The sequence below is a fragment of the Hevea brasiliensis genome, chromosome 4, assembly GCF_030052815.1.
Source record: "Hevea brasiliensis isolate MT/VB/25A 57/8 chromosome 4, ASM3005281v1, whole genome shotgun sequence".
NCBI lineage: Eukaryota > Viridiplantae > Streptophyta > Magnoliopsida > Malpighiales > Euphorbiaceae > Hevea > Hevea brasiliensis.
In genome coordinates, this window is record NC_079496.1 from 14,391,295 (window position 1) to 14,409,450 (window position 18,156).

The following is an 18,156-nucleotide window of genomic DNA, read 5'->3' on the forward strand; positions in this document are numbered from 1 at the left end:
CATCTCATATTCAATCCAAATCTCCGATTAGACAAACTGTAATGTCTTTTGATGGGAGTTGATTCTCACATGAATAATCTGTTCATTTTCATTTGTGTCATGAAAACCGTTAAATGTTAGTTCATTAAACATTGATACTTTCTTCTTGTATGTTGCACCACCAAGTGTACTTTGGATTGTCAAATTATCAAAAACCCTAGTTTTCAAAAAAAAAAAAAAAAGAACTAACGTAATACAAGAACATAACTGAATGTTTCTTTTTATACCAAGTAGCATGAAACAAGGAGAAAAATAAACCAACCATTAAAAGAGAATAGAGATTTTATTTGAATAAAAATATAAGTAATATTGGCAAATCAAAGTATTTAAACCAGCTTGCTCTGGCAATACTGCAAACATGTTTACCAACCACATTTCACAACGATATTTTCATCTACGGGATGCAAAATCTGTTTTACTACAAATGAACAGCTTTCATTTCTGCCTCATCACTGCAACACTCAACCTATTTCTATAATACTATACGTATGTACAAGAAAAGAATCGAGTATACCATATGATCCAAAAATTTCACACGATGGAGGGGCATGGCTAAAGCAATTTAGATTTGAGTCCGTAATTGCTTTATTAAATTCTGCATACTTTCGAGCTTCTGACTTAATTGTTTGATTTCAGCAAGGTACTGTACAGAGGATTCTGATGCAGATATATCAGTAATAAGGGCAGAACATTTAGCTTGTGAATCCAAAACTGCCTCCTCAAGTGAACCAACTGTTGATTCCAATGTTGTCTGCGGAGTCTCAATCGGATTTGACATTGAAGAGAAACCGACGCTACAAGGACTACTACCCCTGCTAAGTTTTTGAGGGGAGAAAATCTTCTCAAAGCTCTCACTTCCTGCAAGTCATAAATTGATAAATTCTGAATCACCAAGAAGAGCAAAGAAGCTAAACCTGAGATGCAAAGCTAACTAAGTGATTAGTTCTACTCTGGGACCTGGATTGCATATGCCATGAGTTGGAACTTGATGGTCCACAACATTAGGGTTGAGATTCAAGCAAGTAAAATGAGAAAGAAACATCTAATTAAGAAGAAAGCTCATAGATTGGCATGTTTAAAGCAGCAGTAGCAGCAGCTCATCTAAACCAACTAGGGCATCAGATGGCTGCATGATCAAACTTTAACTTGACAAAAATAACTTGTGAACAGTAATGATAGTATCTATATCACCTCACACAGACAAGATGTTGCAATTATCTCAGGACTCAAGTTTTCAACAAGGCCAAAACTCAATATATATATATAAATAAAGCAGGCATATATTCTGATGATGCTGTCACGTGACACTTTTTCTCAAAATTTTGCCATGTCACCTTCCATAACGAGTGTGTAACTTTCTTTTAACCTAATTATTTAATTTTTTTAAAGAGATTGTTACATGCACCCTCCATAAAACGAGTATAACTCTGTTTTATGCTAATTATTTAATTTATTTTCTTTTAATTATCATTAATATTAGCAATACTATATTTTTATGATTTAAATTATTATTTTCTTTAAAATTTTATTTTTAAAAATTAAGGCCTTTGTGATTAAATGCATTATTTAAAAATTTTTAATATTAATTTTTTTATAAATTATTTATATAAAAACATTATTTGTCACATGTTACCATCCATTAAAAATGTGTGTATAACTATCTTCATGTTAATTATTTGATTTTTTTATTTTTCTTTTAATTAGCATTATTATTCACATTATTATCTTAATTTTTATTATTTAAATTATTTTCTTTAAATTTTTATTTTTAAAAATTAATGCCTTCATAATTAAATGCATTATTTAAAAATTGTTTACATTATTTTTTCTTTATAAATTCATTTATACAAAAATATTATTTGTCACATGTCATCCTCCACAAAAATAGTGTATAACTCTCTTTTATATTAATTTTTTATTTTTTTATTTTTCTTTTAATTATCATTATTATTATTGACATTAATATTTTAATTTTTTATTTAAATTATTATTTTCTTGAAAAATTAATTTTTTTTAAAACTAAAGCCTTTTTGATTAAATACATTATTAAAATATTTGTATATATATTTTTTAATTTTAATTCATTTATGAAAAAAATTATATATGAATTTATATTTCACTTTTTAATTTTATTTTTAATTAGTGAAATATCTTTCCTTCTTATAAACAAATAAATTATTATAAGTTATTTCTTATTAATTAAATAATAAATATAAACTTTATATCATTGTTACCATTTCAAACCTACATTTACTTTTGTAAAGAATTTTGCACCATTATTATAACATTATCTCCTTAAATATCTCCTATATTAAACCCATTTACATATAATTAATGTATAATTTACATTACATTATTTAAATAATCTCATATTATTGCACTCAGAAAATATTATTTAATTGCATATTCAACTCTCAAAATTTTTACAATCAGCTTTAAATATTACAAATTAGAAAATAATAAAATGCATTAATTGATAATAATATATTTAAAATTAATTTATTGCAATTTTTTAAATAGAGGTATATTTTTTATGTTTTATTTTGCTTTTTATTTATAATTTTTTAAATTATTTGAAATATTAATGTAAGTTTATACTAATAATTATTTCTTTTAACATTTTATATATTTTTGATGCATTTTAGAGATATGTTTTAATAATTTATATAATATTAAATTTATATTTATTATATTATATTAATATTAATTATAAATATATTAACAATTTAAATATCAAAAATAAAAAACTAATTAATCCACGAGCAAAAGTACGGGCATTTAGCTAATATATATATAAATCAGGAAGGTATTTCTAAGAGTCATGGCTAACACGTGACATTCTCTTTTATAGTATTGCCACATGGCTAACATGTGACATTATCTTTCATAGTATTGTCACATTATATTCTCTATTATATATAAGTTATAAATTATTTAATAATTGCTCTATTAATACTATGATAAGTAGCCATTATTATAAGGTAACTTACAATATATTAACATATATTAATTACATTTATTTATATTTATATTATACATACATAGATTTTAATTATTTCTATTATGGAATTTTTATTAAAAAATTTGAGAAATATAAGTACTAAAAATAAAATTTGAAATAACTCAACTCAACTCAACTCAACTAAACTAAGCATTTATTCTAAAAATTTGGGATTGGCTATATAGATTCTCTTTCTCCACTCTAAATGATTTTGGATTAAATCCTCGGGAATGTGTAATATTTCTAGGCCACGTTGTACTACTCTCCTCCAAGTTAGTTTAGGTCTACCCCTTCTTTTTTTTTTATCCTCTAACCTAATGTGCTCTACTTGTTTAACTGGACCCTCCGTATGTCAACGCTTCACATGTCCATTTCAGACAAGTGGTAAAATATTTGACCATACCTTTAAGAAGTCTGAAACAATTTCAGACAATTCTATATTGTGTCCATTTCTTAACAGAACCAACCAGTTTTCTTTATAGGAGACCTAACAATTTTCCTAAACACAGAATGCACTTGACAACTCTCTGATTTGATTAATCCAAGGTAAAATACTTTGCTTTCAGCAATATTTCATGAAAGCATTGATTATACGTGAAACCATCTAAGCACACACTATGAAGCAAGTTGTTGTACCCATGAATCATAATTTATCAATTCCACAACCGGTTTACCATTGTCAATTTATCATTTTTCACTCTGTTTCTGTATATTTAGTTAGTTTGCCATGACCTTGTTAATGCTCACATTTTGTTTGCTCTATGCATATATTTTCAGTTCATTTAGTTACATTAGTCAACAGTCCTCATCCAGCATATCAGACTCCCAACACCGACACTTGACTCAATCTGTGGTTCGCCAACTGTTAAACCAATATACATTCCCAACTCGCAAATAATTTTTAAAATACAATCTAAAACTTGGCAAATATTAGGAAGGCAATTCCAATAGAAATGACAAGGAATTAGTTCAAATATTAGGCATACCAAGGTTGCTGAGTTGGTATATGGTTGCCTGGCCAATGGAACGCTCCAATTTGAGTAGCTTCAGGACCCCAGCAGCTATCCGACCCATTGCATCAACTTCAGACTTGCACAGCAGAGCAAGGTGCTGGAGCTCATCTTTGGTCACAACAGCTTCAATCTACAACATAAAATTATCATAATGCTCAAATGGTCACATCCAATAAAAGGCACTCCTGAAATACTTGGGAAGTCCTAATCTTTTACCGGTTGGTTAACAGAGAATTTCAAGTTTTCCACTATCCACGTGGGCATGTCATCATCAACATTTTCCCCTGACATCACCATGTGAGCTTCAAGATTTATCCCTCCAGTCTCAATAACTTGTTTTATCCCATTCTCAGACACAGAAATGCCCTTTTGTCCAAGTGGCTTCAAGATCTGCAAGCCTTTCACACCAACCTACAAGCACCTCTCACAATCACCGATAGCAAGCAAAGAAACAAGGAGAAGATTCACTTGAGATAAACATAAATCCAGGACTACAGATTGAACTTTTCTGATTTAGATGAAATTGACAAGGAAACTAAAGCCTAGAGCATTAACAAGAAAGCCACATTGTTGGATCAATCCTACAGGAAATTCTACTGTTGTCAGAAAAGTATAAAACCAAATCTCAATTTGCTTTGCCCAAGTCCTAACCCTCAACTTATATACTTCCTTAACCCGGACCAAAGCAAAAGTCTAACAAAAGGGTGACCAAATACAGGTTAAACACACAACAAACCAATAATTAACTCCAATTAATGACAAGGTGGTGCTAGAGATATCCTACAACAAACGGACACCTAAAAGAAAGCTACTTCCAAACAGGCACATGCCCCAGCCCTAGCATTGGCACCCAGTAATTACCTAACATACAGCCTAGGATATGATATAGGTTAGGTTTCAAAGAAAATCCTCATGTCAGGTGCCAAAGATTTGCTGCTATCCAAGGAGAGTACATTCTTAAAGGAAATCTATCAAATCATGCAATAATGCTCTATTAGTAAAGAATTGAAAAGCCTCAAAACCACCAGTATTAATATTTATTAATTCCTTAAAAATGAGGGAAAGGACGGGAAAAAAAATTATACTTACTATCACCAATTCCACAGGATATTTCTGTCTTTCATGTGATTTCCCTTTTCCATTCAGTTCTTGCCTTGGAATGGTTTTTTTTGCTTTTACTAACAAACTTTGGAAAGTTGTATGCCAGCAACTCACTTCTCTGCCCACATGTTCATGATCAGAAAACCGCCACCTTTCTGCCATCTCTTGTGCACCCTCAAGCGCAAACAACCAATCTTTCAATTCTATACACACATCCACATCATCTGGCATTTCCAAGTTCAAAAATCCACCATCTTCCCCATTTTCTGAACTCTTATCTGTAGAAAAACTGAAAACTTAAGAACAATGCAGCTGATGCAGAAACCTTGAAACAATAACACAGTAGTACAGCATATAGATAACGAGAAACCATTTAGACAAATATTTTGTTCCATACCTTCTCCTAAATCATCAACTGAGAGAGAAGATGTTTTGAAAAGTTTTGATAGTGGTCCTGTTGATAAATTCTTTAATCCTTTAGAAAGCCCTTCTCCAGGACCACCATCAGGCCCCAGTATTCCAAATCGATGCAACAGAGTTTCAGCATAGTTCATTCCACCACCAAGGCGAATACCAGAAATACAGGCTGACACGCTTAAGCTATGGCACTCTTTATCACGTTCACTGAATGGAATCACATGTACTATGTTAACATCCAGGAATGGAATTGCCTGCGCAATACCATTTCGTTGATGTTTCCTCTGGTCATGCACCCAAAAGACAGCTCTTAGTTGAGGACAGCCATCTGTAGACACCACACAGCCATTATCAACAGAAGTTAAAATTGTGCCATTTTCATGAACCAAACTTCCCTCTGTCTCTACACAGTCAACCTCAACAGTTTGCCATTGTAAAGTGGATGACACAGCAATAGCGCCACCAAGGGTTCTATGGGCAACTTTGAAGAAAAGATCTTCTCCAATAAATTGAACCAGAGGCCTTCCCTCAATATCTATGGAGGAAGACTCTAGAAATCTAAGCTGAAGTCCCTTCACTGCGAGGCTTACTGCAGTATCACAAGGAACCTCATCCATTAGCCTACCACCTGAAGATTCATTCCCAATTCTCTTTGGTCTCCTACTTCTGCCAACTGAGGCAATCTTTTCACCAACTCTGCCAAAGTAAGCATATAGATCCAAGACAAAAAATAACTGCTCAACAGAAGTGTTGGACAAATACTGTTGACAAGCAACACCCACTCTGACAACACCTCCAGGAGGAGGAACATTTGTTAATGGACTTCCATCAGCAGTTACCATGGCTGCCTCAATAGAAGCATCTTTTAGTTCAACACACCTCCACAAGCCTGAAGCCAACACATGAGAATTCAATTGCCCAGTAGATCTGGCAGATGTTTCCAGAGACAAACCAAGATGTGATGCTCCAGCAGTCCATTTCTTCTGGCTTGCATCAATAGGCTGACCCTGCCACAGACAGAAGCAAGCAGGATCCTTCTCCAGGTTTAGCAGCCTGAGTTTTAGGGAAGGTGACTCTGAGAAAAACAAGTTTTCAATGTGAAGCCTTGCTCCAGTAAAGGAATTCTGGGCAAAAGAATTCTTGCTGGCAGTTGGATTATCCAATTTACTCATGTCCAGAGGAACAGTGACATCTAATTCCTTGATAATGAACGTTAAGGAATTTAATGAAAAATCAGGTAAAACATCTCCACGACTAACAACAATTCCATCAGCTAAGAAGGAAGATATCCGTAAACATGATTCTTCCTGGACGTGAATCTGAACAAACAATGATAAATTATGATTAGCACTAAGTACATCGGATGATAAAAAGTTATATATTGAGATTATCAACACATACCATAAGAGGCTGGCAAGCAATAACCGTTTCTGAAGCAAAAGATGGCGGGACTGGAGAAGGCTTGACCTGAAGGGAATGAAGGCATATCAAGGGAACACCTACACTTAGATGCCACTGCAGGTCTCCCAGAGGATATATAGGAGGGCAAAAATTCTTAGCTGTGAAGACAAGTAAACAATTAGACAAACTTTAACCAACCAACATCCAGTCCTAACTACATATACATTCATAAAATAAGGAATAGGATTCTTTAAAATTAATAGGTTTAAATAATACCAAAGGCAGGAATCTGCACATCATTTTCTATGACAGCCTCCATGGATGGCTGCACCAAAGTACATGGAGGGCGTGAAAAGGTGTCCCTGCATTAAGCAATTCACATGGTAATTACAATCAAGTTATTGATAATATAAATCAATCTCCCCCCACCCCACATCTTTTTCTTACGCCCAAAAGTCAGCCATCTGATATTCTTGTACTTTATAACAGGCATAGGAACCACTTCACAGTTTAATGAATCTTTCTTTCAGTATCAAGAGTCAGGACCAAGAGCCAGCCAAGGAATTGAAGAGGAATCCTTATGGTTTTCCCCATCTCCATCCCAGTATTGATGATTGAACTGCAATTGCTAGTATGGGATAAGGATAATAATCCCCATCACTCCATCAGATCTCCAAATAGGAGACGCAGATAAGATATTGTATCAGATGTTATTCCCAAGTAATCCATCAGAGAGATATCTGGCTGGATGGACCTACAACTACAAGAGCCCTTGAAAATTTGTTTCTTAGGGATTTTCCTCTCTTTTCTATGAAGATTTTATAATCTACACTTTTATCACCTCCCTAACCATTCATTTTCATTTTTTAAGAAATATTAACAAAAGAGGAACTACTAATCTCCACTTGTTACTTTATATTCTTTTTTTCACTTTTCTAAGGGGTCTGATACAAGGACTTCAACTTTTAGTAGTTTGAGAAGCTCCCCCACAAGTCCTACAAACAATTTTCCTCTAACCAGCAACATTTAAGGAGGCTAAAGTTCTCTCTACAGTTAAAGCTTTATTTTGTCTGCAGTTCTTGAAAAGATCAATACCAAAAATTATAGTGAATACAGATATTATCTCCAATATGTGTATCATATTCTATCAGTCACTGACTAAAAGCCAACTTTTCAGACATTTTTTTCGTCTAAAGTACTTTTTTTCATATGCCACAAACAGCATGTTTGCCAACATACCTATTGCTAATCCATTTCAAGATGCAAGAAAAAAAAAATTCTTTGGTGATGGGCTACATTTCTGGTGGTAAATTCATGGTTCTGACTTGCAGTTGCAATTATGAATAATGATATCAGGGTTTTGCAACACAGCAATCGTTTAATGAATTTTTTCCTGATAGCAAATGTTTAAAGCCTCTTAGTCTGAGTAACAGGCATTTATATGGTCCTATAATATTGCAATATCCATATTGACTGATCCAGGATAAATATACATGAAACAACACAAGCTGGTACATAACAGCCTCTCCTGCATTGGAATCCCAAAAAAATGACACAGAGTTGCCTATACCATAGTATCCTGTTCTAATTGAAATGCAAGAACTTTAAGAATCATTATTTCTTTACTCTCTAATAAAACTCTCTTTTATCAAAAGAACAGACTAATATTCAAAGTCGTCATGCAATAATTTCAATTGATTTTTTTTCATTCCATACAAATTCAACAGCGTAACTATTAGATCCAATCACTCATCACTCTCCTCAATTCTAAGAAGAAGAAAAAGAAGAGGAGGAACTGAGGAAGAACCAAAAGAGCAGGAGAAGAAGAAGGAGAAGGAGAGACCATCAAATTGATGAAGTTACTGGGTAACCACCCCTGGAGTAAAGGAATGCCATGTAAAAGTTCCAACACCACCAAACAACAAATCTAAAGTTATATCACAGAAAAAGAATAATTGAATGAGCTAATGAGAGAATATTTAGAAGTTCCAATCAATAAAAGAAAAGCAATGAAATTTTACCTTAAGAACAGTCCACCAATCATAACTTTAGTCAAGTTATTAGCAATTTCTCCATCAGAAACTGTTGCCTAGAAAGAAACCAGCCCAGTATAAGATCTTGCACTAATTAAAATCATAACAACTGCCCAAACAGAAATGTATAGAAGCACACAGCACAATGGTCTAAAATTTCAAGGATCTTAGAGATTCTAGATGAAGGAATTGCAAATAAAACAGTAGAACTATGAAAATTGCCAACAATACTTAAAAGGTCCACCAGATCTCAACAAAATGGAAGTTCTCTAGTCCATGTTGTAGACATTTCTACATCAAAAATTGAAGAGTGAATGCTCTGAATCACTCAAAAAAAATTCAGAGAATAAATAATTTTTTCTTAAGAAAATAGAGAAATTAAGTTCATTATTTTTCTCATAAAGATCAACTTAATGACTTATGAAAATTTTTCATTCCTCAGTTAACTGATTGGTTTGAGAGTAAAAATAAGACATTTCAAGTAACAAAATATAAATTACTCATCCTTAGGTCACTTGAGATGCTATAGCTCCTTTTAACAATTTTTTTTTTTTTTTTAATATCTAGTAACTAGAGTTAACATGACAATACCTTACCAACAAAAATTGGACTACTTAAGTGATATTTTTGTTATTCAGAAGTTTAACATTTATGGATTATGGGACAATACCCGAGAAAAGAGAAGTGACTGCATCAAGAGCTCAAGCTGGAACTCTGCAAGTAAAATCAAAATGAGCGCAAATGGTCAATTCATGAAAATTGCAATCTAAATAACAGAGAACTATCTTGGGTTGCGGGTAGATGTCCCTCCTACACATACATCAAAGCCCAAAGGAAAAGTGTGGTCTCAATCATGTGGAACACATAACTGAGTGGAGGAATAAACATCCACACATGACATGACACAGGAAAAGTATCAGCAGATAATAACAAAAAAAATTATTAAAAAAAAGCCTTATATATATATATATATATATATATATATATATATATATATATATATATATATATATATATATAAGTCTTGAATAGAACACTAAAAGCTAAAATATTAATAAGGAAAGTAAATAGAAAGGGAAAACAAACTAACCTGCATCCTTAATGCATAAAAATATATGATCTACAAGAATAGAGACTAATGAACGTCCTGCTGCTTCTGTAGATCGCTGCAGGAATCAAAGTAAAAGATAAAGGGAGTCAGAAAGAGTGCTTAGTTGAGATTCCTCCATGACAGTTTAACAAGAAATACTACAGCTGATGTTAAGGGTAATAATATAAGCAACTTGTAACCTGCTGAGCCTTCAAATCCACATCCCCCCTATTAAGACACACATATAATCCAGTCAGAAAGCGGAGAAGAGCTCGGAGTCCTGCTCATACAATGTCATTTAAGTACTTGAGACATTTATTTTATATATTATGAAATATGAACAGAGAATCTGGTTGCTGGAGAACATTTCACTTTTACCTGGTTCACTTAATGCAGGACAGACAGCTTCTGTAATATGTAGTTGAACCTCCAGCCCAAGGGGACTGTTTTGTTCAGTCCTCTGTACTGTGATCTGATACAAATTATGAAATGAGGACACAAATAGGACTTTATAACCCAGATAAAACTAAATAAAGCTTTTGATCATTTCTCCATAGTCCAAAATAAAGCAAAAGCTCATCAAGAATTTACTTAAAATGAACAATTGGCATTACATGAGCCTCTCCTGATATTCCTTCCAAAAACCGTTCTCCACCAAAGAAAACTCGCTTCGCACCATCATCATCTCTTTGAGTTGAACCCCCTTGAGAACGTGCTAAACTGGCATCGGCAAACATATCAGGATGAGGCAGGAGATCAATAGATAAAGACTCCCATTCAAGTTTCTGTAAAGGAAAGAATTTAGCATCATTATAAATTTCATAAAAATAACTGAAGGACACAGACACAGCCTCACTTCCGAAAAATAAATAATGCAGTCGAATCTTTCTAAACATACATATCATGGGGTGTCTACATTATCAAGAACTTTCATCTTACCTTGAACACATATATAAACCCTTTGTTATTGGAGAATTCACGTGCTTCCTTTAGATTTACAACCTGCAACATATAACTACCCATGTAAGAATTTGAACTAAAGAAAGCAATCAAGATTGTGCATATAGCAAAATTACCTGCCAATTTTCGTTTGTGGTACACAATAAAAGGTTGCGTATCGTGATAGATGCTAGAGGTGCTGCCCTGAAGAATGAATAGAGATGATTATATGATTTCCATAATGGTGAAAAAAGACTTATCAACTTAAATTTCAAAGCACGCTCAAACAAAAATTAACAAGAGGTGACAGCAACATTAGTTCCTATTTTACATTGAATATTATGTTGCTCAGAGAAATAGAGGAAACTAAATATTGGAACGAAGATATAATGTTAAGCAAGTAATAAGTAAACTTACACACATTCCAATTGATACAAACAGATAACTAATAACTGGATGCCAACATAAAGCTGGTGAAAACAATAAGCACTTACCAGGCAGCACCACCCTTGCGTCGAACACCCCCACGCGTTTCAAGTAGAAGATTGACTGTGCTAACCTGAATTGTCATTCCATCTGCAATCTGGTATGCAAAAAAGGCAAATTTTATGTCCAATATATCCAACCCATTGCATGTCATTAACCACAAGGTCAGTAAAGACAAAGTGTTGGGTTGCCACATTGAATAAATAAGCTCCAAGCAAACTAAGACCTGAAATTTGTGTTCTCCTAATAAGGATAACCTAAGTACATAAAACTCATAAGAAAAGGGAAAGCAATTATATTTAAGAAAAATCAAACATGTACACATCCTTGTTCAATTTTACAGATTTCTAGCAAGCAAAAAGCCTTGGTTTTGAAGGATTGAGGTATTAGAGTTTAGAAAAAGAATCACATTTCCAGAGGCTGACTATAGTCATTGAATTAAAAATACCAAAAATCTCAATGCAACTGCACCCAAGATAGCACCTACCTTGTCAGCAAATCCATAGCCGCTAGCCTTACTGGAGCCAGCAGATGACTGGATGCTGCAATAGTGAAAAGAATCAGCAACAGTTTCAACTAAAACTATAGGCATCATTCTGCTACTACCTGAAAGTGAACTGACAATACCTGTTAGAGCTGCCACATGCATCCAAATCACGATTCTCCTCCAGAACCAAATCGAGCTTATCAATTTGTATAACAATTGGTTCTACTTGTACATTACTAATATATGGGAGCTGGGGAGAAAAAAGGGAAAAGTATAAAAGCAATTAAACTAAATTAGAAAGCAAGCACTTGCAAGTTAGAGAAAAATAAAACTTAAGAATGGAATAAAACAAAGTCTGATTGCTATCAAAAAATAAAGAAAGAAATTATACATATAAATTTTGAACAATAAATGCAATCTTTTCAATTTGCATATCCCAGAAAAGATCAATATATGCCACAACCTAATTGCAGTCGCACCAAAATAGTGAACTTTTTCACATCCTCACTTCCATTGTCTCAACACGAAAAAAGTAATAATAATAATAATAATAATGACAGGAAATTCCCTTCAGCCGAATAATCTAAGCTAATTAAGTTTCCACAAGTCAAGTTCTTTCTCTTTTTCTTTTTTTCCTAGTAATTACACAGCCAATTAAACTGCAAACTTCAACTTTTTTCTATCAATCTCTTGAACATTGTTATATATCAACAAGTTACAAAACAATTTAGTAAATTCACAATAAGATCAGAAAAGGAAATAAAAAATAATAATAACAAAAGATCAAAAAACAAAAAAGAGAGAAAGAATACTAACAATTATCTCAAATTTGCCCACTTTTGCCTTTGTTACATTCAAGGCCGGTGGCAATCCCATGCTGGCATGCAAGGCATCTCCATTTATATCTAAATCCAAACACAAAAACAAAATATATAAACCTAAATTCAACATTTCTATCGGAGCTATTACTTTGATTTTAGAAAAGAAAAATGAAAAACCACTAAACTTAACCTTCAAAAGCAGATAACTATCCACAGAAAATTAGACCAAAATGAACTTAAAAAATAAATTAAAAAAAAAAAAAAAGCAGATAGTCTTCCAAATAACTTGATTAAGCAATGAGGAAACTCTACTTACCTAAATTGGATAGTTGTACGACACGTCCTTGAAGCTTTAACTGATCTCTAGAGAAGGATTTGAGCCAATACTTGAGCGTGTACTCGAGGGCTCGTGCCAGTATCGCCTCCATTGCCAGCGACTACGGACAACTTCAACAATCTCCCAAAATTTACACCTTCCAGTAACTTCTCGATCCAAAATCAAATCACATGAAGCGATTTTGGCTTGTAATCGAGAAACGTGAAATAAGAAATTAGGAAATCTTGAAGTTGGGTTTCCTCTTGGGTGATTTGTTTGCTTAGCAGTTTGGGAATCTGAAAACAGTGAAGGGGAAGGTGTGGCATGTGTGGAGGGTGTAACGCGTGTGAAACGGGGTTGTGGCGGGAAGCGCATTGGATCTCGGGTCAAGAGCGTGTCAGGCTGTAGGTGGATTTGTCGCCTATTGTACTTCGCAAAATTTTGAGAAAAATGATTATAATTGAAAAATTGAATCCAACATTTTTAACAAGTTCAGTTCTTAGTTTGTTTGATTATTTTTATAAAAAAAATTTAAAAAAATGAATTTGTTGATTTATTTAATTTTTTTAACTAATTTTATAAAATATAATTTATAAATTTATAAATTTATAATATGAGTAAATAATAAAAATATAAAAATTAAAATTTCAATTAAATAAATTTAAATTAATAAATCCAATTAAATTAAAATTTTTTAATTCAATTTTATTAATTTTATTTTTTAATTTTATCAATTCAATTTAAAATCAAATTAAATTGATTGTATTATTTCTATTTTTATTTAATTTATTTTTTTACAAATTTAGGAAAAATGGATATTTTTATGCTTGAATTTAAAATTTGTGAATTAAAAGGAATATATATATATATATATATATATATATATATATATATATATATATATATATATAATTTGAAATGCCCAATTGAAAATTTTATTTTTTTAATTTTATCATCAATAAAACTAATTCCATGAGTGAATTATTAAATCATTTCTAAAATTATGGCCTATAAAGTTATGAATTTAAAATTTTAATTTATATGGGTTTAGTGATAATTTTTTTATGAAGATCGTGAGATGTAAAATAATCTATTATTATTGTATGATCCAACATGAATGATAATATGATGCTGCCACGTCTTGTTCAGGGATTCCATCCACTATCTTAATTAGGGTAGGGATGATTGGATTTAAACTGAAATAATCAATTGAATAAATAAAAATGTTAATTTTATTTATTTAATAATTTATTTTATATAATTTTGAAATTTTTGTTTAATCAATTTAATATTTAAAAAATAATAACAAAATTAAATCAAATTAAAATAATAAAAATATGCAAATTATACTATACTCTAGGTGACCCACGTGGCATGTATAATGTGATACTATAAATAAATAAAATTATAACACATTAACTATTTAATAAAACGTGTTTTTTTGGTAGTTATATTTTAAATTGGACAATTAAAAAAATTATAAGCATTATCATTATTTTTTTAATATAAAGCACCATATCCTCTCATTACTTTATATATATATATATATATATATATATATATATATAGACATTCTTTTACAATACTATTATTTAGTTAATATGTAAAATTCTACTTTATAGTATTATTATGTAATATTTTTTATTATTAAATTATAAATTATTTAATAATTATTTTATTAATACTATAATAAATAATAATTACTATAAGATAACTTATAATAATATGTATTAATTATATATATATATATATATTAATTATTTTAATTATAAAATTTTTATTAAAAAGGTTGAAAGGTAAAAATAATAAAAATAAAATTTAAAATAATTAATAAAAAAATTTAAAATATTATATTATTTTTATATATTAAAATTAAAATATATATATATATATTAAATTTATTAAAATATATATATATAAAATATTATCGTTTTATAGGTTTATTGGGATCTTTATATTGAAATCTGGGATTAATATTATTTGTTTATCTTGATAAATTTTGAACATTTTTTTTATTTTTTATAAAAAAAATTACTATTTTATAAAAAAAATAAAATTAAAAATATTAAAATTAAAAATTACTATTTTTCATAAATAAAGAGATCCATATTTTGGACGAAATGAAACGAGAGAAGAATTCTCGTGCAGGACACGTGGGTTCTTAACTGAAGCCAGCTGAGACAGTTTGCGCGTAGTTTGTGGCTAGTATTTCTGTGTCCAATGCTGACGTAGGCAATCTAATCTCTTCGCTGTCTTACTTTTGTTGACTTTGCGGCGCACCTGCGATTACCTCGCGGCGCTCGGCTATGTTAGCCTACCATGGCTCCGCGTCTCTAGCCGCTTTTATGTTCTCTTTTCTTTTTTTTTATTTTGCCATATTTATCCTAACGTTTCTCTTAATATTTCCTAAAACCCATTCAGAATTATTATTTCACATTTCACACTCACGCATGGTATGTAACACGTGCCCCTCCTTTTATTAACTAAAGTTTGATTTTGCTGACTGTATTCCAAGGTTTTTTATTATAAATATATTAAATTATATTATTAATTAAAAAATTTATAGCATAATTAATTATATTAATTCAGTTAATAAAATTTACTCGGTGTTCATATTAATTTGAGAGTGTTAATTTTAAATGATATAATCTGAATTTAAATAAAGAGAGTCTCTACTCACTTAAACTTTTATTTATAAAAAATTACATAAATGACAAGTAAATCCATTTACACAAATTTAATCTAGTAATAATATATATATATATATATATATATATATATATTTCTTTTGAATTATATTTAAAAGAAAATAGTATATTTCTTTTGATTATGTTTAGAGATTATCTAATTAGATTAATAAAAAGATCATGAAATCGAATAATAAAATGTGTTATCCAACTATTGGCCAACTAATACACTCTGTCAACTAAGAGCGGAGCTACACTTGGGCCGCGTTTTCAACATTTTTTAAGGGTATAATAGTATTTTTATTTTAAATATTAGTTTTTTTTAATTATTACTATATAAATTTTATGAGGTATTAGGTTTTATAAAATTTTAATAAGTATTTTAAAATTTTTTAAAGGTATAATATAGTAGTAATTTTTCAAAAATTAATTATTATCACAATATTTTAAAAATTTTTAAGAGTATTACTAATTTTATAATAAAACTCTAAATTTTAACTAAATAATATTAATAGTGAAACGCAAATTTTTTTGTAAAAAAATTTAAGACATTATTATTTTTTAGCTTATTATTTACCATCAATTTTATTTTACTGCAATCACTAATTTATTTTTTTTGAAATTTAAATTATTAGATAAATTATCAAATGAAATTCTAGTACATTTGTTTTGTCATTTTTTTTCATCAATTTAAAATTTTAGTGTCTTTCTTCTCATAATCTTATTGTTATTATTGAATTTTCTCCCTTAATATGATTTTCTTAGACTCAAATTAAAAAAATTCTTTTATAAATTAAAGTCGTATCATTTTTTTTATTTAATTCATAATTTTAGTTAAATTTATTTTTCATGATTACTATGAAAAAAAAATAAATTTGAGAAAAATTAGACAATTTTTTAAATTTTAAGTCATTAATATATTATAAGTACAATAATTATTAATATTAAACATTTATTATTTTTTTTAATTAACAACAACTTTCATTTAATTTTTAGCAAATAGATTTTATTTTTAAAAAATTTTATTGTAAATATTTTTTTAATTGAGTCTTCCTAAATAGATTTTTTGACTCTGTCATTGCTTTAAACACTATTAAATTTTAAAATTTTTATATTATTTTTTATATCAGCAATTAGTTTTATTTATAAAAAAATATAATATATTTAATTAATTATTTTTTCATTAAAAGAATTAGAAGGGGAATTAAGAATTCAAATACCACTCAACCACCCAAAACTTGGCATGCATACCCAAAATTCCAAATTGGTTAACCTGTCTTGATGTGATAATCATCAGGAGATAAAGGAAAAAGAATTCCCTCACAGGTTACAGCATAATAATAAATGGAGGCTTTTGCTCTTTTCGTGTATGAAAATACAAGCCTAAGTAGAGATTTGCCCATAAAAAAAGATATGAATGTAGGTAAGAGAGCAAGTTTCTTTTAGGTGGATTATTTTATGTCCAATCAAAGTCAAGGAATCACATGAGCCCAATTGCTTTTGCTTCCATGATTTGGGCTAATGCAAATGAATTGTATGATCGTGGGATTTATTTATTATTATCATTATTTTATTTTTTTTAAGTACCAATTTGGTCCACATGTACCCAAAAGCCCAAAAAGAAACTGAAATTTGGTTGAGAGTGACATTGCCAATTGAAAATTTTGCACCAAAATTCCCATGATTTTGAATGCTTTTGATAATTTATGGGAACACAACTTGCCATCTCTTTGGCTTTTTACCGAAAGCCATGTGATGAATGATTTATTGAGAGAACTTATAATCATATGATATAACAACCGAAGGAAATTCAAACACAGCACCCACCAAATCATGAATTTCAATAAATCAGATTTTTTTTATTTAAAACCGAATTATCATAAAATTAAAATATAATATATAAAATAAATTTTATTAATTAAATATATAAATTTTATATAATTATATTTTAAGTTTATAATAAATTTGATTTAAATAAGAATTTTTAAATTAACGTAAATGAAAAATATTAAGTGAAGTTTATATATTTCGCGGCGTATCAAACTCTCAGGGTTCCTTACATCATAGCCGTTCAATCATACCGACTTCTTGCCACATCATCATTGTCCACCCAAGAAACGCTTCCTGAGCTAACCGTGCAAGATACAAATTTCCAAGGAATATAATCACTTTTGCTGCACGAGAGATTTTGGAAATATTATACTAATCTCCCCTTTTTCCTAAAAATATATATATTTTTAAAAATAATTATATTATTAATAATTTATTTTTTTATAATTATTTTATTTTTAATTATTCTTTTTATTATTAAATTAGACATTATTA

At 30.0% G+C, this 18,156-nt stretch overlaps 1 protein-coding gene across 2 annotated transcripts; it reads right to left on the reverse strand.

Annotated features, from left to right (window-relative positions):
- Positions 1–303: 303 nt before the first annotated feature.
- On the reverse strand, positions 304–13,538 carry LOC110632702 (uncharacterized). Of its 2 annotated transcripts, none has more exons than XM_021781019.2 (20): positions 13,145–13,538; positions 12,824–12,912; positions 12,148–12,257; positions 12,008–12,062; positions 11,529–11,617; positions 11,172–11,238; positions 11,035–11,097; positions 10,710–10,880; positions 10,474–10,567; positions 10,296–10,375; positions 10,096–10,171; positions 9,676–9,719; positions 8,994–9,061; positions 7,249–7,334; positions 6,973–7,130; positions 5,552–6,890; positions 5,143–5,432; positions 4,270–4,464; positions 4,027–4,183; positions 304–897 (listed from the first exon to the last, which is right to left on the reverse strand). In XM_021781019.2, exons 1-20 carry the CDS (start codon positions 13,254–13,256, stop codon positions 602–604), a joined length of 3,639 nt encoding a protein of 1,212 aa, XP_021636711.2. In that variant the 5' UTR covers positions 13,257–13,538; the 3' UTR covers positions 304–601. The 2 variants fall into 2 exon arrangements, with proteins under 2 accessions (XP_021636711.2, XP_021636712.2); XM_021781020.2 differs by lacking the exon at positions 304–897 and adding an exon at positions 3,188–3,902 and having other exon boundaries at positions 13,145–13,514.
- Between the last annotated feature and the right edge of the window lie 4,618 nt (positions 13,539–18,156).

Excerpts from the sequence above, each read along its gene's own strand:
- LOC110632702 (XM_021781019.2), bottom strand. The coding sequence starts at position 13,256 with ATGGAGGCGATACTGGCACGAGCCCTCGAGTACACGCTCAAGTATTGG. Across the intron at positions 10,172-10,295 it reads TGGATTTGAAGGCTCAGCAG|CGATCTACAGAAGCAGCAGG; the intron begins GTTACAAGTTGC and ends TGATTCCTGCAG. Across the intron at positions 7,131-7,248 it reads TGTGCAGATTCCTGCCTTTG|CTAAGAATTTTTGCCCTCCT; the intron begins GTATTATTTAAA and ends TTGTCTTCACAG.